The 24,598-nt window shown below is 27.5% G+C and overlaps 1 protein-coding gene across 1 annotated transcript in view; it reads right to left on the bottom strand.

Moving 5' to 3' along the window:
* Positions 1–24,598, bottom strand: part of LOC100197406 (rab GTPase-activating protein 1) — a 131,310-nt gene that overhangs the window by 3,130 nt on the left and 103,582 nt on the right. The window contains exons 9-22 of the mRNA XM_065790625.1: positions 20,754–20,922; positions 20,050–20,243; positions 19,704–19,802; positions 19,500–19,613; positions 17,685–17,759; positions 17,331–17,456; positions 12,155–12,298; positions 11,992–12,033; positions 8,976–9,104; positions 8,737–8,829; positions 6,739–6,849; positions 4,748–4,852; positions 1,337–1,420; positions 676–747 (exon numbers count right to left, since the gene is read on the bottom strand). Of these exons, the coding sequence (XP_065646697.1) occupies positions 676–747; positions 1,337–1,420; positions 4,748–4,852; positions 6,739–6,849; positions 8,737–8,829; positions 8,976–9,104; positions 11,992–12,033; positions 12,155–12,298; positions 17,331–17,456; positions 17,685–17,759; positions 19,500–19,613; positions 19,704–19,802; positions 20,050–20,243; positions 20,754–20,922 (1,557 nt within the window). The remainder of the gene's footprint in view (positions 1–675; positions 748–1,336; positions 1,421–4,747; positions 4,853–6,738; positions 6,850–8,736; positions 8,830–8,975; positions 9,105–11,991; positions 12,034–12,154; positions 12,299–17,330; positions 17,457–17,684; positions 17,760–19,499; positions 19,614–19,703; positions 19,803–20,049; positions 20,244–20,753; positions 20,923–24,598) is intronic.

The following is a 24,598-nucleotide window of genomic DNA, read 5'->3' as shown; positions in this document are numbered from 1 at the left end:
AAAAACTTTTTTAAAGAGCTTGTCTTTCAGATCAACAGCTAGCTATTGCAAGTGTGATAAACAGATACATTATTTACTTTATTCTTCTGGTAACAGAGTGTTTACTATGGAAGTGTGGAACAATAACTTCTCAATGAGTATACCAGCTAACACTATCTAAACTTCTTCTTTCTTTTACATCTTCACTTCCAACAAAGCTACAAGCAACTGTTATTAGAGTTGGAAGTTACTGGAAAGTGTGGAAATTGTACTGCTTTTCAAAGTAGTTACCTTACCTATTTATAAATAATCTTCATAATCTGACTATTTAAGTGAGCACAGAACTTTCATAGCTAAGTGTTAAACAAACTCTATGCATTAAACATTTTTTTTCAAAATAAGCATTACAAGCTGGCACAGCAAACTCTAGATAAAGTAAAAAATAGGTTAAGTACTTTTACCATGACTAATAAAGGCACTTTTTATTCATTCCAAATTACTGCTATTATGCGGCTGCACACATAATAGGTATAAAAATTAGTTAAATACTTAACATCGTTCAAAGTAAGTCAAACTTTTGTTTTACATATAGCTATTTTTGGTATACTAATTTTTATTTATAACTGTTTTAAAAAAACACTTTTTTAACAACAAAAACAAAAAAGGTTGAAAAAACTTCAATACAGAAGTACAAACCTTTATTAAAAATAACTCAGATTGCAAATCTTTTTTCTCCTGCTCAAATCTGAACTCTGATTGTGATAAAATCTATATAAAACAAATAAATTAATTAATTGTTTGAATGTATAACTGTAAGAATCAACTTATCAGTATATTTGTTTTCTTTAATTTGTTTTAAATAATTTAAATAGAAAGTGAACAAGGATAATAATTTGTGGATTGTGTAAGCTTTTAGTTATTTTTATAGATTTTTCTATGAGCAATTTTATTTTTATGTTATTTAATTATGACTATTAATTTATTATTATTATACAAGATGGAAAGAAGTCATTAAAACATCAACATTAAATGTAAAAAAAAAAGTCATTAACAACAAAGGTAAAAAAACAACTAATCTAAATAAACAAATGTAAAACTCCAGATAGATAATATTTCTTTAGATAATATTTCTAATGAAATTAATTTTGTTTAGCCAGAATTTCGATTTTGGTTTTGGTATAATGTTTGCCAAAGCGTCGGTTTTGGTATTGAACTAGTATACTGAAATTTCAGTTTATTTTGGATTTAAAACCTTTGTATTATTACTTCTTATTTATCAAAATATGCAATATAATTTTAATTTATATATTTAAAAAAAAATTAAATAATTAAATTTAAAATAACTTTAATCTTTTACTTGTTTATAATCGTGTATTATCTTTTCACGCTTTTCTTTTTCTGTATCGGATCTAAATGTACTATCACGCCACATTTCTTTAACCTAAAACAAAAACTTTTGTTAACACAAAATGAACAAAAGTCAAAAAATACTTGTCAACATCAGAAAAATTATGTCTGACATTGTTCTTCATAAGTCTAGTGCTGCACTATCAAAAATATTATAATATCAGAATTTAATTTTGTAGATCAATATTTGCAAGTTCAGAAAAAGCTTCAACAGTTTCAAATTTAATGAGCATTATAAAAATACTCTTAAAGGGATCCCAAAGTGCCAAGACAAGTTGTGTTCATATTAAAGAGAATGATAAAAAAAATGTTTTGGGCTGAATTTTTTTGAGTAAAACAAAGTAATAAACATATACTAAGAAAAACTAGCTTTATTATTTTACTCGAAGCTTTCTGTCTCCATGTTAGCCAGTTCCTTCAAGTCTTTAAAATATATGCTGCAATCTACAGACTTTATAATTTATTCAAGCAAGTTTAATTCCAAAGAGTTTTAGTATATGATGTCATGGTAGGATTTTTTTTTTTTTGAATCAATGTTATTTGTTTTGTTTTATTTGTTTTTTAAAATAAGTGTCATCTATCACATGACTTTCGGTTAAATTTTATAATAAGCTAAACAAAAGAATATTTTTTATAGAGGGCAAGAACCAAATAAAATTAAGATTTTTATAATACACTCTTAAATATAATAAATATATAAAAATAGACGTTGATCACATTATATATTCTGAATCTTTTTTCTTTTTATGTAAACAATTTTTTTCTAGTTTATTCAAGCCATTTATCACTATAATGATTTTGTTCTCCCATCGAAATTACAATTTACAAATTCCTAAATTTTTAATTGATAAATGATTTTCGGTAAACAACATCATTTATTAGAGATATATGCCAATTTCTTTAATTTTTAGTTAGATAATATTTATAGAATTTACACAACAAATTTACAGACAGCTTTTTTATTAATTAAAGCAATAATTAATGTTTTATGGCAATAATTCAAGACAGATGACGAAACATAAAAAAACATAATAAATTTAATATTTCCCAATTTTTGTTGTATTAGTCTCTTAACATTACAATTCAAAAAAATACCAAAACAAACAATAAAATATTTTTCGTTAAACAATTTAATTTTAAAATTGGTTCGATAATGCTACACTTTTTTGCAATCTTTAGCAATAATTGTTCAGTATTAAAAATAAATTAGGCAATACATGTTTTACAGAATAAATTTCATTAAATATATTCTTGCATGATTAAATAAAAATTTCAAGAACATTTGTACCTGATGAAAATTTAGCAAATAAATCCTGTTAATTAAACTTTTAAAAAGTTAAATCATTTGCAACCAGCCATTATAACAAATATCTTTTTGTTGCGACCACACATTTTTTTGAACAAAATTTGAATGGAACAACATTGACATCTAATTAAAATTCGAATAGTAAATTTCTTTAAAAGCATAACAAACTATATATCAATAGAAAGCTAAACAAATGAACTTTTCAATTAAATAAGTGATTAACACGCATCAATGAACAATAAGAAATGCAAGTGCTTAAACAATTGTTTTATAAATGTATAAAAAAAGTATAAAAAAATGTTTTTCTTCAAAAGGTTTGTAATTACTGAAATAAATACTTATACACTTCTACAAGATAAATTTTACAGTGTTAACGCTGCTTTATTTTAGAACTAAATTAAAAAAGTTTTTTTTATCAAGGATTACTCAAGATTTTTTATCTTTGTTAAGTTATAACTTTTTATAATTACACAAAATAGCTTTTATTTGTTCTTCATTATGCAGAGAATTAATTAAACCTTAAGAAAAAAATGTCTAGAGTGAAAACTTATGTACAAAACAAGATAAATTGTGAATACTTGAAAGCTGATACCAGCAGCTTCCGGTCAAAATTTTAAAAAATCAAAAGCAGCTGTTGGTGACTTGCAGTAGTGAAAGAGTTAAATAATACAAAATAATTGTTTTAATAGGAACTTATTAAAGATAATAATCATTTAATAACAATAAATATAACACAAAAATAATTTATAGCAACAGACAAACTTAAAATATCTGAATAATTTTATTCATATTTTTAATGCAAACTTCGTAAAAATAACTAGAAAAGAAAATTTTCAAATATATAAAAAAATATTATAGTAATTTATGATTTAAAAAAAAAAATCTATAATTTGATGAATAAAAGAATATTTAGAGTTCTTATCATAATTCTACAATGACATGGTATACTAAAACTCTTTTGAATTAAACGCACTTGAATAAATGATAAAGTCTGTAGATTGCGACGTATATTTTAAAGACGTAAAGGAACTGGCTAACATGGAGACGGCGAGCTTTGAGTAAAACAACAAAGTTAGTTTTTCTTGGTATACATTTATTATTTGTTTTACTCAAAAAAATTCAGCCCAAATGTTTTTTTTATGATTCTCTTTAATATGAACACAACTTGTCTTGACACTTTGGGATCCCTTTAATTAAGTGCACAAAATCATTATTTATGTAAGGTAATATTAGAGCATACATTTTAGGTCTCTATTGATGAACTTCAGGTGCCTGACAAATGTATCAGACACCTGACATTTATCCATAGAGACCTAACAAATGTTTATAAAATTAAGACCACATATTTAAAGTGGTGTAATAAATCATAACTATTTCCTATAAAAGGAACCCAATTAAATAACTTTTTTTTCCAAAGATTTTTTTTTCATTCAAATATTTGATGAGAAATGAATAAACTTGTTGTAGTTTTATTTTGAGAGATTCATCAAAGAACATCAAAGGGCAATGAAACAGATTCAGTTGTTTTTTAATTATAGCTTTGAAATGAAACCTTGTTGATAGTGATAAAACCTTGTTTAGTGTTGCATTATGAAGTCAAGTGTTGCATCGTTAAGTTTAGTGTTGCATTATGAAGTCTAGTGTTGCATTATGAAGTTAAGTGTTGCATCCTGAAGCCTAGTGTTGCATCGTGAAGCCTAGTTTTGCATCGTGAAGTCTAGTGTTGCATTATGAGAAATAAAGTAATTCTAAGTAATAAAATTCTCTATTAAATTTAAACTCAAATTATAAGAACTTAAATCCTAAAACTCATAAAAATATGTTACCATTCTTTCTCTAAAAAAATTGCTTTTAATAACTTTATTTAATTTTAAATAGCTTTTTAAATAAAAAATTGATTACTAAATATAAATAAATTGATATTATAAAAATAGAAACCATTAGAACTTTTTTATTAAGTCTAAATTAATACAAAACTGACTATTAAAATATTGTTGAACTATTTTTAATTTAAAATTATTAGATATATAAATTAATATTTAAAATAGCACATACACATATCTCTTCCATTTTTAATCTATTTATTTCTTCTTCATATTCTGCTAACAAACATTTTAACTTTTCAGATTCTTTGGTTAAATTGTTGATTTTCTCTTCTCGCTAATGATGGGTAATAAAATATTTAGTAATATATAAATACCTATATATATATATATATATATATATATATATATATATATATATATATATATATATATATATATATATATATATATATATATATATATATATATATATATATATATATATATATACAAAAACATACATATATTATAGCTAAACTATATATACTATAAATAAGTACTTTAAATTATGAAATAATTTAAATGTCATAATTTAAACAGCTGCAAAATAATTAAAAAGTCTATTATCTAGTAAATAACAGTTTAGAATAATTATAACATGTTTAATGAGTACAGCTCCTGGTCTCATACACAATAAACAAATAATTAGTATCATAAATGAAAATGAAACTGTAAATAATAAATTTTTATGGCTGTTTTAACTGTTGCAAAAAGTGAAAACACAATGTAAAAATTAAGTTTGAGTAATTACTTTTTATTCAAACAAATATTGATACTTAAAATGGATGCAGATCTGATATCTTGAATGATGCTGTCTGGAGATATGCAGTACAGACTTCAAAAGCCTGGGCCTGTACATCATGCCAGATTTTTGTTGAAAGGAATATATTTTATGAAGGTGTTCCTCCTATTGGATAACATTCTCAACCTCGGTGCCCAAAAGAACAAAGAAATCAAAGATAAGACCTTCTTTACTGCAGTGCTTTACACACTGAGTGGTTTCTCAGGGCAGAAATTCCAGCATTCCTTCCCTCTCAGGTTTTTTTATTGTAATTTTTAATTCCTTATTATTCATAACGTTTTAAAGTTTAAATAAAAACAATGTATTTGCAATCTAAAAATTATTTCTTAGGTTATGAAAATATTTTTATGAATACGAAAGCTCTGAGATGACAAGGTGTCAAAATAAAGTGTAAAAAAAGGTGTCTAATGTCAAACCTGAAAATATTCTTATTATTGTTTTTATTATCAACTAACTAATTTCTAATTTAAATTCAAAACATTTAAATTTTGAAATAAACAACTATTCAAAGTTTCCCCCAAAAGAAAAATCAAATAGCTTTAGTATAATTTGGTATTGGTCAATTTTTAAAATACTGCAGAAATTTTTCGGACCTTTAGTAACTTTTATTTATTTATAATACTCAAATTACCTTGTCTTAAAACAACTAATAATTTTAAAAGTTTTGACTTTATTATCTTTGCATAAATTTATTGATTTGACTTATTATTAATTTTTGCAATTAATTCATGAATTCATTTCAGAAAATGTAGTTGTTTGACTGCCCTATTATTTATGTAAATAAAGCTTAACCTTGGATTTCCATTTAATTCAGATGCATAAAAAAATTAACTTTTTAAAAAATGGTCTATGGGAAGAGTCCCCATAATTTAACTGAAAAAAGGCTCTAAAATTGGCCTAAAAATGAACTTTGGACTCAATTTTTTAAACCTTTTCAATAATCATGACTCAGCAGCCTAACATTTTAAACTATATCGTATATATTGTAATATCTTTTTAATATTGCATATATTAAACCTTTTTAAATATTGTAAATATACTTTTAATATATCGTAATCGTATTACGTTGACATAATAAAATGGTGATCATTATTGCAGCCCGTGGACCAACCTAACTGCTGACCTTAAAGTGTTTGAGATCAGTAAAAAATCGTCGACCTCATTTTTATGTTTTATTGGCAAAAAAAATCTGACACAAAGGGATTACCCTTTGTGTCAAATTTTTTTTGCCAACCTGATGCCGACCTCTAATAATTTTAGGTCAGTAAATTAATTGTTGACATCATTTTTTCTAATTCCGAAGGTAGTTATTGTAATTACAAAAAAAATTTATATAATAAATTAAATTAAGTGGTATTTGATAATTAAAATATACATACATCCAATATAGTTTCTTGTGTTGATACTTGAGTAGTAACAATTTCTAAGGCTAGGATGTCGTTTTCACGTTCTAACCTTAAATATTCCGTAGTAATTCGATGGTTTTCCCTCTTTAAAAGTAATACAAATATATAAAACATTAAATTAAACATAACAAACTTTTTATTATTATTAACTATAACATAAAGCTAGTTAATAAATTTATAAAACTGTATTAAAAGAAAAATAGTTACAACATTAGTGTATTAAACAGAACACATTTTTTCCTACAAAGTAGCATGCCTAACTCAGAAAATCATAAAACTGGAGTTACGCCACTTGTGTTTTAATGGGTTTATGTTATAAATTATCAACAACAACCAAAAATACCTGTATATAAACTATGAAACCAATGGCCCAATACTAAATTATAAATATCTTTTACAAGATATAAGTAACAGGTGATGCAGAAGTTATTGGACAAAATAAAAACGTCAATAACTTATTTATAAATAAAAAAACAAAGTACTATTATATTTTTTTTAAATAAAGCATTTATCTTTTAATAAAAATATATTATTTTTAATATGAAAAAACACCACCATCTGCAATTGATCTCAATTTTGCTCTGACGCCTTTCATATGCGACTGTAAAAAGTTTAAATCAATATCTTGTAGTTTTAGTTTAATGCGATCAATCAAAACTTGCTCTGTTGAAGCTTGCCAATCTCCCTCATAAACCTTCTGTGCCAAATGTCCCCAAAAATTTTCAATTGGTCGTGCTTGAGGCACATTTGGGGGATTGGATTCTTTATCAACGTAATAGACATACTGGTCCATCCAATTTAGAGAATCTTTAGAATAATGAGAACTTGCTAAATCTGGCCAAAATAATAGTTAAAGTCTCCATGATACTTGTGAATAAATGGAAAAAGTCGTTTTTCTAAACATTCATTAAGATAGATTGATGAATTGATCGCGAAGTACGAAAAATGGCTCGGACATACCACGGTCAGATATGGCCACGTTAATAATTTTTTTGGAAATTTCTCTTTTCCTATAAAAGGAACACTTTCTGGGCATGTCTTTTTGTTGTTTGTGTAGTATCCAGAATTTCAAGGCATGTTGTCCCCTGCAAAAAAAAAGTATTTTTCATCATCAATGACTAGAAGCAGTTTTGTGATATAGAGTTGGTTAACTAGTTTCCTGCTTCTTTTCTTTGCCTTTGTTTGTTGTTCTATAGTGTATTTAGGAGTCTTTTCACGTTTTCTATATTTAATATTCATTTTTTTTAACTGACGACCAATTGTCGATTGATTTACACCGAATTTAATACCTATTTTTCTCTGACTGACCCCTTTTCGATTGTTGACAAGTCTCATTAATTCGGCTTTCTTTTCTCTAGTCCAGGATGTCGGACGACCAGGGTGCTTTCTATCAGAAAACGATTGAACAGTTTCAAGTCTTTTTAGGTTATCATATATTGTACTTCGAGCAAATCCGTCCTTTTCAAAATGATTTACGAATTTTTTTTTTTTAGGTTTATTTACAAAAAACATTTTTAGTCACTTTCGAAAAGATTCTCGTTCAGCTGCATTTAACCTCATTTTAAATAATTGTGTTTCAAATAATAAAGTTCATATTTTATAGAACGTTTATGCCTACGCATAAAACCACAAAAACTAATTATTATGGTCAAATAATGAAATTAGGATTTGTCCGATAACTTCCGCATCACCCGTTATGTCAAAAATTCCACCATTAGAGTAATAAACATTAGTAAACAGTAGCAAAACAAATAACAATAGGGGGAGTTAAATACCAATTCGAAAACACATTGGATGAACTTTTTTAAGAACTTTAATTTAACTAAAATTATTTTGTTTGTTACAGCTTTTAGATTTACAAACTCTACATAGTTTATACTCATATACTCTATGCAGTTCCGAATTATCACTAAATGTGCAGCATTATACACTGAATTCTATCCTATTGTTGTATGAAAAATAATAAAAAACCTTTAAATATGTTATAGGATCTTCTTTTTCTGCTTCCTCTTTTTTCATTTTCATAAATTCTTCTTTCAGCGACATTAACTGTTTTTTTGAAATCTGTAATAAATTATAGGAGTACTTTATAAATATTTAAAATTAATTTCAAAATATAAAATGAAAAATATAAAATAAAAAAGTTTATAAAAAAATTCAAAAACTCATTGCTACAATAAAAATTCAAAAAGATTCAAAAACACAGTTACCTTAAAACTGAAAGCAACATCTATTAACTCTTTAATATTTTCTTCATTTATATATTTTTTCGGCAAACCAACACGGAAATACTTCATTATGCCTTCAAAACTTAATGCAAGGAGTTCTCGTTTTGAATGCTATAAGATTTTAAGTATAAGCAGTTTAAGTAGTGCATGTTTACACTATATACAACAACACTTGCATTTACACTGTATATATTATTACAACAATAAGGTGGATTCAAACACACACACACACATATATAGAAAGAGAGAGAAAGTGAGAAAGGTGTGAGAGAAAAAAAAGAGAGACAAAGAAACAATTACCAATTAAATCAAACTTAGGTCTACATAAAGCATGACAGGTAATGTCATGCTGAAATAGAGTTAGACAAGACTTCAATACATGCATAAATATTTTTTTAATACTTGTTTTTAACTATGGGTTAAGAAAGTAACTATATATGAAACATGATCTATTACATCAAAAATATTTAATTCCTCTTCCTCTGTTTTTTCTTCTGAAATAAAAATGTCTGGACTAAGGTATGCATTTTAAAAATTAAAGTGCACAGAATATATTAGTTGTGCATACCTAAATACACTGTAGAAATCTTTTTTAAAAGTTCAAAATAAAATAAAAAAGAAGTAAAATTATAAATTAAAAAAAAATTTATTACACTATGTGCTACTATGTGTTGTTCTTTGAAGTGTTGTATTTTAATTGCTTACACCATACACAAGACTTTCAATTGCTTACACCATACACAAGACTTTTAATTGCTTACACCATACACAAGACTTTCAATTGCTTACACCATACATAAGACTTTCAATTGCTTACACCATACACAAGACTGTGGAAAGCAACTAAGCACAAACATTGATTGACCACAGCACAAAGAAAATTTGATAGAAAGACAGAATATAAAAAATTTCATAATTTTGGTTGTTTGGTGTGGTAAAAAACAATAACTGCATATTGAATAGACAAAGACAGTAAAAAATTACTCAAAAGGCTTCATAAAATTAGAATATTTTTTAGGCATGTAGGTGTCCTCATGTTTTTTACCAATATATTTTAATGAAAGTTCTTGCTTTGCTCTAACTAAGTTCCCATATTGTCCATGAATTTATCAAGATGAGCATTAAGGACTGTATGAACTTTGAGTGACATCCTATTTTGGTATAATTCTTTATAAGAATCTAAACCAACCCCACATAGTTTTCAGCCTTGCGATTACCCAAAAAGCCATGAATAACATCAACAAAACTGTATCAAGCTGCTTTCTCAGTCTTGTTCAGAAGCTTGGCAAACTTGTCAAATTTTTTGATCTTCTTGATCTGTATTCTAGCAAAGGTACCAGCTTTAACCACAGACAACTTGGGGAAAAATCTTCAAGACATTTAAAAGGTGTCAACTCCTTTTCAGGAACAGGCAAATTGTTCGAGGAAGCCTAACTTAATCTGCAGTGATGACATAAGCACTTTCTGAGTTTCTATATGCCGCTCCCACTTCACATTGCTCTTGCTCAATTGAACTTGGTCAATTGTAGCCAGTTATGATAATGCATCTAAGAGTCACGGCTGCCCAAACAACCGAAACAAGGAAACTTTGTGGAACTGCCTTGATGGTTTATAATAAATGACATCATTTTGAAGTCTATAATGCCCCTTTTCCCCTGCCCTATCCGTATTTGTCAAAATTCAAAGCACTCAGCAAACACCTTGAAATTAATATAGTCCTTCTTGAGATGCACATTTGAGTGAGCATTTGGAATAAACAGATAGTTGTTTCTGTTGTGAAGCAACATAGCTTTGAGGCTCAGGGATAAACTATCTATATATAAAAACCATTCACATCAGAAGCTCAGCATTCGACATGTTAAGACCTAGGTTTTTGATTAGATTGTTGACATCTTTTGGTTAGGGAAATATTACCTCCTCTCCTAGACTGCACTTGTGAAACTCTTATTTGTATCTCTAGTATTTTCCTCGCTTTTGGATATAATGCTTTCTCCTTAAGCTAGCTGATCCCTATTAGGGAAAGTTTGAACAGGCAGCTCGGGGCTTATGCAATACTGGCGCATTATGTAGGTCTGCATAAACAATTTGAGGCACATTGCCTAAGCAAAACTTTGAGGGATCAACAATGCAGAAGTAGCATTTGTTTCAGTAAGTTTGTTTGAGAGGTCTGACAAATTTATGATATAGAAAACTTCATAGCTTTTTTTCTCTTATGTACCAACCTGTAAAAAAGCATATGTAATTTGATAAAATTTCACACATAACTTAATATAGGATATAATATCAGCATACAACATATTTTGCTATTGAACACCAATATATATGGAAACTTTGTGAACAGCAACATTGTGAAATGTACTACACATTATTCATTGATATTCAACTATTTTAATGATTTAGAAGAAGTTCAAAAAAAAAAAAAAAAGAACATCTAAGCTTAACTTACCTTCAAGTGTTCTCTTGCAATATTTGCATATGAAATGTTGATCCAGGATATTTCCTGATCCCTGATTTGAAAGTATGCTTTGTATGCCTCACACTTTATTTTATTTATTTTCATTTTTTTTTATATATTATAGTAATTTTTTAAAAATATATTATGTTCATTTTTTTTTTCTTAATACAGATAAGAAATAATTCTTTTAATTCTCATAAAATTTATAAAGGTGATGAAGATATTTATAAAGATACTTTATAAAATTTATTAAGGTGATAAAGATATTTATAAAGATATTTATAAAGGTGATAAAGATATTTATAAAGATACTGGTATCAATCAGAAGATATCAGTAGAAATACTGATTGACGTCAAATGAAGTCATCAGTAGAAATACTGATTATGCAAATATTTGAAAGAAATATGATACAACAATGTCAATAAAAGTTTGCAGCAATCTCATTTTTTCCAATTCCATGGGTTGCTATATTATATTATGTCATATATTCAAAAATGCACTATAAAACACAAACAAGTGCTATTACAAGCAAAATCCTTTACCTTTAAAAAAGCCAATGCAAACTGAAATGAAACATCACAACCCTAAAATTGAATCTCTTAATAATAGCAATAGAAATAAAACATTTATTTCAAAAAATAAACAAACAAAATAAGAATTTAACATAATAACTTAAAAAAACAATTCAAAACAAAAGTGACAAACCTGGCAAAGCACAAGATCAATAATTTGAAATACTAATGGCAAGGGAAACTTTACAGTGAAAAGGGTGAGAAACCACTGTGAAGCGAACATATGTATTTCAGTATTCGTTGATTGAAAATGTTCAAATAAATCTGGGATATATTGCTAAAAGTTGAAATAAATTTCTATAGGCTTAAAAAACAGAAACGTTTTGAAAAATTAAACTATTATTATATAACATTAAATAAATTTATTTATATACAAAGTATATATTTGGGTGATGCTTAAAATATCATTTTTTCCAGTCTAATTAACCACAATGGGTGTGGTGACTGTAATATTACGGTATTAAAGCATGAAAATGTGACAACCATCAAAACTAAAACTTAAAAATAGCAATAGTTTCAATGGAAATTCTTTAAATGGAAATGGAAATCATTGCTACAATAAAAATTCAAAAAGATTCAAAAACACAGTTACTTTAAAACTGAAAGCAACAATGGAAAAACTTAATGTTTAAAGTCTTTTTTATTTTATTTTTAGTTGATTTTTATTGAGAAAAATTAAATTTATTGATTTTTTTCATCGGGAAATTGTTTGTTTTTTTTTAAATATTTTTTAGGAAATTAAAATCTACAAGGGCCAGATTGCCTTGGTAAATTTTCTTTAGAAGTAATGTCAACCCTATTTTACCTCAAACCCTTTTAGGTTGGCATTTGGCAATGCCAATCTAAAAGTGTTTGAGGTCGGCAAAAAAGGTAAGACCTTTGTATCAAATTTATTTTGTCAACCTCAAAAAGATTGATGTCGGCAAATTATTGTTGACCTCATTTTTCCTAATTCAGAGGGTTTTTTGTGTTTTTGTATTAAATTTTTATATTTATCCTCTATATAAACTTGTATTTATATATAAATGAATAAAGTACCAAAAACTATAAAACACAAAAAACCATCACCATCACCAAGTTCTCTAAACCTATCATTCACTAATATTTGTGGCCTTCGAAGTAACTTTTCTTTTGTTGAGTCTTATCTCTTGCAAAGTTCACCATACCTGCTTGCTCTTTGTGAGACTAACTTGAGTTCAGCTGTCTCATCTTGTGATCTTAGTGTTGATGGTTATCTTCCTTTAATTTGTAAAGACTCCAATAGTCACATGCTTGGTCTGGGCATTTACATTTGTAAGATTTGTCGTGAAACTAGGTTTGAATCATCAGACTATTCTTTCATGTGCTTTCGTTTAGCACCACTATACTCTATCGCCTTTCTATTTGTTCTTTATTGCTCTCGTTCATCTCAAGACTGCACTCATTTTGATGTTATTAATGATCATATTGACCAAGCCATCTCTTTTTATCCATCAGCCTATATTGCTGTTGTCGGTGACTTTAATGCTCATCAAACTGAATGGTTTGGCTCTAGTGTCAGTGATTATGCAGGCATTAAAGTCCACAACTTTTGCTTTTCTCAATCCCTAATTCAAATAGTCAACTTTCCAACTCGCTTTCCAGACAACCCGAATCATTTACCTTCTTTACTCAACTTATTTTTTGTTTCTGATCCAAGTCAGTGCTCAGTTTCTCCACATTCACCCTTAGGTGCTTCTGATCACAGTTTGATCTCACTAAATCTCATTCTTCTTCATCACCTGAATTCCCCTATTATCGTACCTCTTACAACTACTTTAAAGCTGACTGGAATTCTTTCCGTGATTTTCTTTGTGATGGCCCTTGGGTAGAAATCTTTCGTCTTCCTGTTGACAAATGTGCTTCTTACATAACTTCGTGGATTCAGGCTGGTATGGAATCTTTTGTTCCCTCTCGACAACTTCAGGACGAGCCTCATTCTCCTCCATGGTTTTCCTCACATTGTGTTGCTGCAATTACCAATCAAAACAGTTACTTTCATATCTTTCAGCAAAACAATTCACCAGAAAACAGACATCTGTTTATAACTGCCAGAAACCATTGTAAAAAGGTTTTGTCTAACACCAAAGCCCACTATTCTCAGGTCTTGAAACCTCGTATCTCATCTCAAAAATTAGGCTCTCGTGACTTCTGGAGAATCCTTAATAGTATTAATAATAAGGGCAAATCTTTAATTCCACCTCTCTTGTATGGTTCAGACTTTGCCACTTCACCTAAAGACAAAGCTGAATTGTTTGCTAAAAATTTTTTCATCAATATCATCTTTTGATTCCACTAGTTTCGTTCTACCTGATATTGCCAACAAACAATTTGATCCATTGCTTGACATTCCTTTCACTCCAGCTTCTGTATTTAAAGTGATTTCCTGCTTAGACTCTTCTACAGCTTGCAACCCGGACAACATACCTCTTATTGTCTTGCAGAAGTGTTCCCCGGAGCTGTTGTCTATACTCTCAAAACTATTCATTAAGTGCTTATCAGAGTCTTGATTTCCAGCCTGCTGGAAAGCGGCATCTGTTATCCCTATCTTCAAAAATTCTGGAGAGCGATCTGATTGGTCTAACCATCATCCCATAAGTCTTCTTCCTATCATAAGCAAGGTTTTTGAATCTTTAATTAACAAGCACTTAATTTCTCATCTTGAATCTAATAGCTTACTTTCTGACCATCAATATGGTTTTTGATCTTCTTGTTCTACAGCTGATTTGCTAACTGTAATAACTGATAGATTTTATCGTGCATTAGATAAAGGTGGAGAGGTTAATGTCATTGCTCTTGACATTTCAAAAGCTTTTGATAAAGTCTTCTTCATAAGCTTTCTTCTTATGGTGTATCAGGTAACATCTTTAAGATTATCGAATCCTTCCTTTCCAATCGTAGTATAAAAATTGTCTTTGATGGACAGCACTCTTCTTCTTATTCTGTAACTTCAGGGTTCTATCCTGGGCCCTATACTCTTTTTAATTTACATTAACGATCTTACAGATATTCTCACATCTAAGGTGGCATTGTTTGCTGATGATACTACCATTTATTCTTGTCGTGATAAGAAACCAACACTCTCTGATTGCTTGGAGGGGGCATTTGAGCTTGAAAAGAATCTCACTTCTGCTACAGCATGAGGCTCACAGTGGCTGGTGAACTTCAATACAGATAAAACTCTTTTTCAGCCAATTGTTATCGCAATAATTTAGATCTTCCTATATTTATAAACGGTGATGTACTCGATGAGTCATCTACTCTTCATCTTCTAGGATTAACTCTTACTTCCGATCTTTCTTGAAAACCATATATCAAATCTGTTGCAAAATTAGCATCTGCTAAGGTTGCATCTCTTTATCAAGCTTGACAATTTCTTACTTCGAATTCTATTCTCTATCTCTATAAATTTCAAATCCGGCCTTGTATGGAATACTGTTGCCATATCTGGGGCGGATCTTCTAATGATGCCCTTTCTCTTTTAGACAAGGTGCAAAAATGCATTGTAAACATAGTTGGACCTGCTCTTGCAGCCAACCTCCAACCATTATCACATCGTTGCAATGTTGCTTCTCTTTTTTTCTTTCTACAAATACTATAATGGGCACTGCTCTAAAGAGCTAACAACTCTTGTGCCATCTACTAAAATTCATTCTCGTGTTACTCATCATTCAATTAAGTCTCATCCTTTTTCTGTGACTGTTCCTAGGTGCTTCAAAAACTCTTATTTGTCTAGTTTTTTTCCTTGAACATCAGTCCTTTGGAATTTGTTTCCTTCATCTTGCGTTCCTGATTCATATAATTTGCAATCCTTTAAGTTGTCTGTCAATCGTTATCTTGCTCTACAATCTTCATCTTTTCTCTGAAGAGTCACATAAAATTTTTAAAACTATTAAATTCTATTTTGTACCACTTTATATCAGAATTCATAATATAAAATAATTTCATATTTTCATATTCTGTTAAAAGAAAAGCTTTAGGACTTTAAGGATTAATTTTCTGCTCAAGATTGCATTGTCAGTTTTTACTTAATACTAATTTAATCCCATTGTTTCCGGAAAAAAACTGTGGCATGTTGAAGAACCAATTTTAAATGATATTTTATTTTAACTTTATATTTTACAATTAGCAGTGGAAATAGTTTAAAAAATTAATTTAGTGTGGTGCCCTGAACATCCTCAAACAGGGAATGTTCAGGAGAACGCAAATGAATTAGGAGTCATAAAAAATTTGAAAAGTGGGTGCCATATAAACAATCAGCAGAAGCTGTCATTTTTTAAGGTTTGTTCTTCCTTGCTCACGCACAACCAAAATGACCTATTTTTGGATTGAACTGCGATATGGGAAAAAGTGGATCTAGTACAACTGCATGAAACATTTGGGATAGTGGTAATGAGCATTTGAAGCACTACCTAAAGGTCAACTAAAAAAAGATTATAGTTACATTATTGTTGTCATCAAATGTTGTCATCCACTATAACTTTCTCCAACTAGACCAAATCATTAGAGCAGAGTCCTATTGTAAGAAAATTTGTGAAATGTTTTGGAAATTACACCAGCAGCACCCGGATTTAGTCAACAGAAGAGAACCGACTTTATTGCATAACATGCCTATCTATACATTTCATAATTTACCATCTAAAAATTGAATGAATGGCAGGTTAAAGTTTTTACTTAATCACCATACTTGATATGAACAGCTATCACATTTCAGGCACTTTTAGACAGAAAAAAAAATAAACATCAAAAATAAAATTTTAATTTAAAAAAGGCATTTTTTAAAACTTTTCAACATATTTTTTTTAAAAAGTTAGTTATAAAAATCTCGATAAAATTTTCTACGATATATGAGATCCACCATGTGGTCATAATCTTTAATCATGTCTTGGCAGTTGACTTTTTTTTTTAATATTTATGGTATTATTTAGTTTAATTATACATTTTCCCCTCACATTTTTTTGCTAAAAAAAGTCTTTTATATCTAGAAAGTACCAGCCCAAACCTGGATTGGGTTTAGACTGGTACTAGAGTACTATTTAGTGGATGTATGTACTATACATGCAAACAGCTATTTTAGCATGACATCAAATGACACATGCTAAGACTAAGAAGGCATATATATATATATATATATATATATATATATATATATATATATATATATATATATATATATATATATATATATATATATATATATATATATATATATATATATATATATATATATATATATATAAATGTGACTTTTATATTTATAACCAATTAAAACATTTTGTTTAGAAAATTACCTCAAGTAGGCGTTTAAGAACATAAAATGATTCGTGTAATAAAGCAAATCCATCTTTAAATAAGTTTCGATGTCCATAGACATACATAATTTTTACAAGCATACAGTAGGCAATTTCTTCTTCAACCTTAGTATTAAAATAAATAAACAATTTAAAGCAAACATGCATATTATAAACAAAGAATTAAAAGCTTCAATCTAATTTATGCATCATCGCGCATGGGTCCTAAAAATCAGCACTATTAAATGTATTTTGATGCTACAATAAAATTAAACTTTTTAATAGAAAAAAATTATCAAAATCATCAACCATTATAAAACGCATTAAATTTTTTTATTATAAATAGCAAAATACATGAAGTAATAAAACAGCTATGAGAAATGAAAGTCCTTGACAATAACCAACTTCTTCATCATAAATTGAATACGCCTACAAATAAAATATTAACAATAATAACTACAACAATAATAATAATATATAAATATATATGTATAAATATATATATATATATATATATATATATATATATATATATATATATTATATATATATATATATATATATATATATATATATATATATATATATATACATATATACATATATATATATATAAATATAAACCCTTGGAATTAGGAAAAATGAACTTAATCTTTTAGAGATCGGCATCAGGTCAGCAAAAAAAATTTGATACAAAGGTCTTACCATAAAACATAGAAATGAGGAAGATTTTTGCCGACCTCAAACACTTTTAGGTTGGCATTTAGGTCAGAATTGCCAAACGCCAACCCTAATTCTGAGGGCTGATATATACATACATATATATATATATATATATATATATATATATATATATATATATATATATATATATATATATATATATATATATATGAATTTGATTTGTTTATTCATATATCAAAATTTAACAAGCAAAAATAAAACATTATAAAAAAATAAAGTTTTAGTTGTAAACTTTGATGAAAGTGCAGCACTAAGCACTGTGACAAGGTAATTCAGTGTCCTCATAGTTTTTGTTTATCTCACTTATTGTTTTAACTGCTCACTGTTGCATTCAAGTGTTTTTGTGATATTTTCAAGTGAGATACTCTTGATCAGGTTTAATTTATATTGTGTGTAATATATGTTATCTCTTGTGAAAAATAATTTTTTTTGCTTACCAAGTACTTGGTTTGATCTAGCTGCTGTAGCTTAACCTTGAGGTTGTTTGATGTTAGGACACCTAAGACACATTCAAGTCTTCTTGATTGCCGTTTGACAAAAGTAAAGACTTATTTGAGTGACCAGCAAGCATGATTTTATATTTACCTAGAGTAAAAAAAATGAGCCGCTTCTTAGACTATTCCACTGCGTGATCTATGTTTTGTCATAGTTTTATTGCATTATTTTCTATTTTGGTTCCTTTGATCTTGAACAGCGTTTTATATATATATATATACATGTATTTATATACATATATACATATATATATATATATATATATATATATATATATATATATATATATATATATATATATATATATATTTATATACATACATACATAATATATATATATACATAAATAATATATATATATATATTATTATACATACATACATACATAATATATATACACATAAATATATATATATATATATATATATATATATATATATATATATATATATATATATATATATATATATATATATATATATATATATATAGCTCTCAGAATTAGGGTTGGCATTTGGCATTGCCAACCTCACTGCAGACCATAAAGTGTTTAAGGTCGGCAAAAAACCGCCAACCTTGCTTTGATGTTTTATGGTAACCCCTTTGTGTCAAATTTTTTTTGCTAACCTCTAACTGTTACCTCATTTTTTTTAATTCCAAAGTTTTTATATATATATATATATATATATATATATATATATATATATATATATATATATATATATATATATATATATATATATATACATATATATATATATATATATATATATATATATATATATATACATATATATATATATATATATATATATATATATATATATATATATATATATATATATATTATTTTTATTATTATTGTATAAAAAAAATCAATAACACTTTAAGAAAACTAATATGTTCAATAGACTTTATGTAAAATATTGCCTTGCTGACATTATAAAGAGCCATTTGACCTTTACCGCCTGCTTCTTTAAAAAATTCATGCGAAGGAAATGTCCTTTTAAAATCCCATATAATTACTTGTTCTTGAGGAGATTCCTAAATGAAAAAAAAAGAAAAGAAAAATATATTTTGAATGTATTAAACAAAAGCAAATTCATAGTAAAATTTTTTTAAATAACACGCCACCTTTTCAATCAAATATTCATAACTTTTTAACAGGTCAGAATTATTTTCTAAGCCAATAATCAACTCCCACAACTTGGCTCTCAAAAAATCCGGAAAACCCTATTTAATACAAAATATATAAAACAAATTGAAATTAACAAATCAAAAGAAGAATCAATATATATATAAAAAAGATCATTAGAATAAAAGAACGTATTTCGTATTTCGTAATTCGTAAGTTTCAAGTTTTTAAAATTATAAACTGCTTTTTCAAGTGAATTCAATAGTAACAAATATATTTAAATTATAGTAACAGTAATAGTAACAACTCTATATATTTAAACTAAATAAAAAATTTGAAGTTTACTGTTTGTAATAAATTCATTAGAAATGAAACATTCGGCTTTGTATGGGTTTCTTCCCATTCTTTTAGTACGTTTTCACAAGTGGCAATATGCTCCAAACTAAATTCTTCATGCAGATGACCCGTTCCAGAAAGTAGCGGTTCATCATCTTGATCGCCCTCTACTTCAAATACTTCATCATTACGATCAGCCAACTCTGAAAATTATTGAAAGAACTTTATATTCATATTCCGTCAAAATATGAATATGATTGTATTCAATAAATGAAATTATGGTAAATAGCATCAATTACTAATCTAATTTAATTAATTTAAAAAAACAAAAAACTGAAATGTCTGCATTGCGAAAAGTATATTTTATAGATAAAAAACAAAACAAAAATAACAAAAAAAAAAGACATTAATTTTTACTATTGAAACTATTTATGTAACAGTAAGTTAAAAAATTGAATTTATAATTTAACATAAATATTTACAATAAAATAAATTAAATAGCAATTAAACTTTTAAATGTTCCATTGCACCCTAGTCCTAGTCCTAGTCCTTTTATTTTAACCTATACAAGACTGCAACAATTTTTTACACAAATTTTTGATTATATGTGAATTACATTTATCATTATTACTAAATTTTATTTATAAATGTTGTATAATTATTATTTCATATGTAAAAAATACTATATTTTTAAAAATACAAAAATTTAATACCAATACTATTTGAATTTTCTTTTTCATTTTGTGTGACTTGATGAGGAATATTTGTATTTTTCCATAATGATGAAACTGAACGAAAACTAAAATGTTGAGCTTTTTCTTTTTCTTGAGATGATAAAAAACTCTTTTTTACAAAACATCGCACACCATTTTCATTGAATTTCTAAGTACATAAAAGTATATCAAAACAAAAAATATAATATGCCTTAATGTATGTGTGTGTGGTGTGTGTGGTGTGTGTGTGTGTGTGTGTGTGTGTGTGAGTGTGTGCGTGTGTGTGTGTATGTGTGTAAAATATGGTTTATGATAATGAAAATAAAACTGATTTCCAAAACTAAAGCAACTTCTTAGGAGACAACATGATTAAATTAAAAATCTTCATTTATAGATAGAAATATGTTGTTTTTTTTAATTTAATTTTAGAATTATTCTTATTAAATATAATTAAAACAAATTCTTAAAATATTTTTATTTTAAACACTTTTAATGCTTTAAATTATAAATTGCGTTCAAAATACCTGTATTATTAAATTAAACAAATTTGGATAGGCTTCAAAACAAAAGCAACTTTGACAATAGAACCAAAGTAAACAATAGTTTAACCACAGAAATATATTTAATTTTTGTAAATCGTCTTAAATAGATAAATTTCTTATTTTTTATTAGTTATTTTGATTTGAAAGTGCAACTTCATTATTAAAATATCATTTTATTATAACAATAAATTTGATATATAATTCTAACATTTTTGTATTAAATAATGGCCAAAAATAAATATAGTACCTTATTTAAGCAAAAAGTAATTGCTGATTTTAGTAATGAAGTTCAACAACATGAACTATTGGTCAAGTATAATGTGGGAAAATTTGTAATCAACTGATGGATCACTCATGATCAACCGATAAATCAGCAGATACAAAGCCAGAGGCACTGTCAAAATAAAGTACAACAGAGGTTGTCCCCCTGAAACATTAAAAACTCCTGATTGTAGGTTGGTGAGATTTGTGAAAAAGCATTCCTTTGCTACTGCTCAAGATGTAATTAAGGAACTATAACTAAAATTTCAACAAGTAGAATTTTATGGAGTGTCGAGGCAAAATTTATTTGAGGAAAAAAATGAAAGACGCCCATAATGCAAGCGAGTAAACCCAATGTGTACAAGAGCTGCTTTTAAACACGATGGTAGTAAAGAAGTGATAGTTTGGGGATGTTTTTCAAATATTTATGCTTAAGGAACATTATTTTAAATCAACTGCATTATAGACCGCTTCATGTATAGAGATGTTTTGGAATAACAAATGGTTCCTTTTACTGATGATAATATCCCTTTATGGTGGCAATTCCAGCAGGACAATGACATTAAACAAACATCTAAACTTACTAAAACCTGGTTTAATACTAACCATATCAGTTTAATGAAATAGCCAGCTAACTCATCAGACCTTAACCTCATTGAAAATCTTTGGAAGCAATTAGACAAGGCTATCTGACTGAAAAGAACAATGATGATGATCAGTTGTACATCGAGCTTAAACAAACATAACAGGAAGTAAATAAATTACAAATTTATAAATTGATTCAATCAATGTCATGTCGTTGTAGAGAAGTTATAGAAAACAAAGGATATGAAATTGATTATTGATATAGAAATAATTTTGAAGTAATAAATCTTATAGACAAGCGCTATTAGCAATGTTTTAAGTTAATTTTTAAAAGTTGCTTTAGTTTTCAAAGTAAACAATTTTACTTTTTTAAATGTTGTTTACTTTATAGGTAAAATTTTTTGGTAAAAATTTTCATCAACTAAATGGTTAGTGTCATCATAACATAATTTAATTTTTACTTATTTATTTATACCCTTTATGAGAGTTTTTCTACCTACATTAACACTCTCTTTTATGTAAGTTCTCTATCTATTGCATATTTTATTTAATTTCATATAAATTATCTTCTAATGTCTAATTTTCTATTAAACAAGTTGGGTACAGATAATGCTTTAAAACTTAAAAAAATTGTTAAAATTGTATATCAATATTATTTTTGTTTATTTTGAAGGTTTTATCAATTAAAGTTGGAAGTATTGTAAGTGTGATACTTCCTTATAAAACTTTTAGTTTTTGTATTTGTGGAAATACTTGTCTTCTACAGGGTTATGTCTAAATACAATATTGGTTATTGGTTTTTTAGTGAGTCCACAAAATATTTAAATACGCTGTCTGAAAATCCTGCTTTTAGTGTTTTAGAGGCGATACAAAGAAAAGCTTCAATTGTTACTTGCTCAAGTTGGGTATGCAGACGGGTCTTCAGAGGTGTGATTTTAGAAAAAATACATTCTTCGCAAGCAGCACTAAATGGAAAAATCATTAATAGAAGCAATAACTTTAAACAATTTTTTTAAACAAGATCTCTTCTATACTATATGTCAGCTTCAGGTGACTATTGTGTGCAAAAATAACAAACTTTAGCCAAAACTCATACTGAACAAATGTTCTATCAATAATATCTATCAATATGGGGGAGATATAATATTTAGGGGAGATATAGCTGAGAACACACAATGAAGTAAAAAAATGCTTTCAAAAACTCTTTTGAGACAAGGACAAAAAATAAAACCATGGCTTCACATCTTTCATATTGATAATAAATACATATTGAAATAGGCATAACCTGTTTTAAAAGACATTTAAATCCCTGAAATTACCATTGGTGTTGTCCATACAGGAAAAAAGACATATTTTGAAAGAACTCAATCAGCACTTTCTTGATGCTTGCTTTGCTCAAAGTCTCAACCAATTTACTAGTTGCAACCTAGTTACTAGTTTTTTAACTTGTTGGTCAAAAAGACATATAATATTTTGAAAGAACTCAATCAGCACTTTCTTGATGCTTGCTTTGCTCAACGCCTCAACCAATTTACTAGTTGCAACCTAGTTACTAGTTTTTTTACTTGTTGGTCAAAAAGACATATAATATTTTGAAAGGACTCAATCAGCACTTTCTTGATGCTTGCTTTGCTCAACGCCTCAACCAATTTACTAGTTGCAACCTAGTTACTAGTTTTTTTACTTGTTGGTCAAAAAGACATATAATATTTTGAAAGGACTCAATCAGCACTTTCTTGATGCTTGCTTTGCTCAACGCCTCAACCAATTTACTAGTTGCAACCTAGTTACTAGTTTTTTTACTTGTTGGTCAAAAAGACATATAATATTTTGAAAGAACTCAATCAGCACTTTCTTGATGCTTGCTTTGCTCAACGTCTCAACCAATTTACTAGTTGCAACCTAGTTACTAGTTTTTTTACTAGTCAAAAACCAATAAAATGCTAACTGATCATTTTGTTAAAAAAATTTTCACTGTTTAGTGAAATTGATATCTTGAAAAAAGTTGATTAAAGGCAGCTACAGATAGTTATTTATTAAAACATACTCTTGGAAAAATAAAAATGATAATTAATAGACATTTTTTGGGGCAGTGAGTGAATGGGTCTGGATTTTCTTACCACCACACTCACTGGTAAGCTGAGGCAAGGTCTGGAAAATGCGTGAATGTACCTAATACTTTGTAATGAAATTACCAACAACAAGTTTGCATTTCACATTTATCCCCAATGCATTAGTTTGCATTTTACCTAGTTCTTTGTAAGCTGCTTCACTTTTGATGGAATTCTGGTGATGCGCAGTTGACATTGTCGATGTCACTTCGGTGCTGTTAATGTCAATTAACAGCATGATTGTAATGTTCACTAAAGTTGCTGCTTTATTTACAAAAGTAATATAAATGTTCACATTTTTGTGCAAAAAATGCAATACCATCCATAATCGATATTACTGTAGTCA

Source organism: Hydra vulgaris, chromosome 02 (assembly GCF_038396675.1).
Source record: "Hydra vulgaris chromosome 02, alternate assembly HydraT2T_AEP".
Lineage (NCBI taxonomy): Eukaryota > Metazoa > Cnidaria > Hydrozoa > Anthoathecata > Hydridae > Hydra > Hydra vulgaris.
This window is presented reverse-complemented; position numbering and strand designations above follow the sequence as displayed.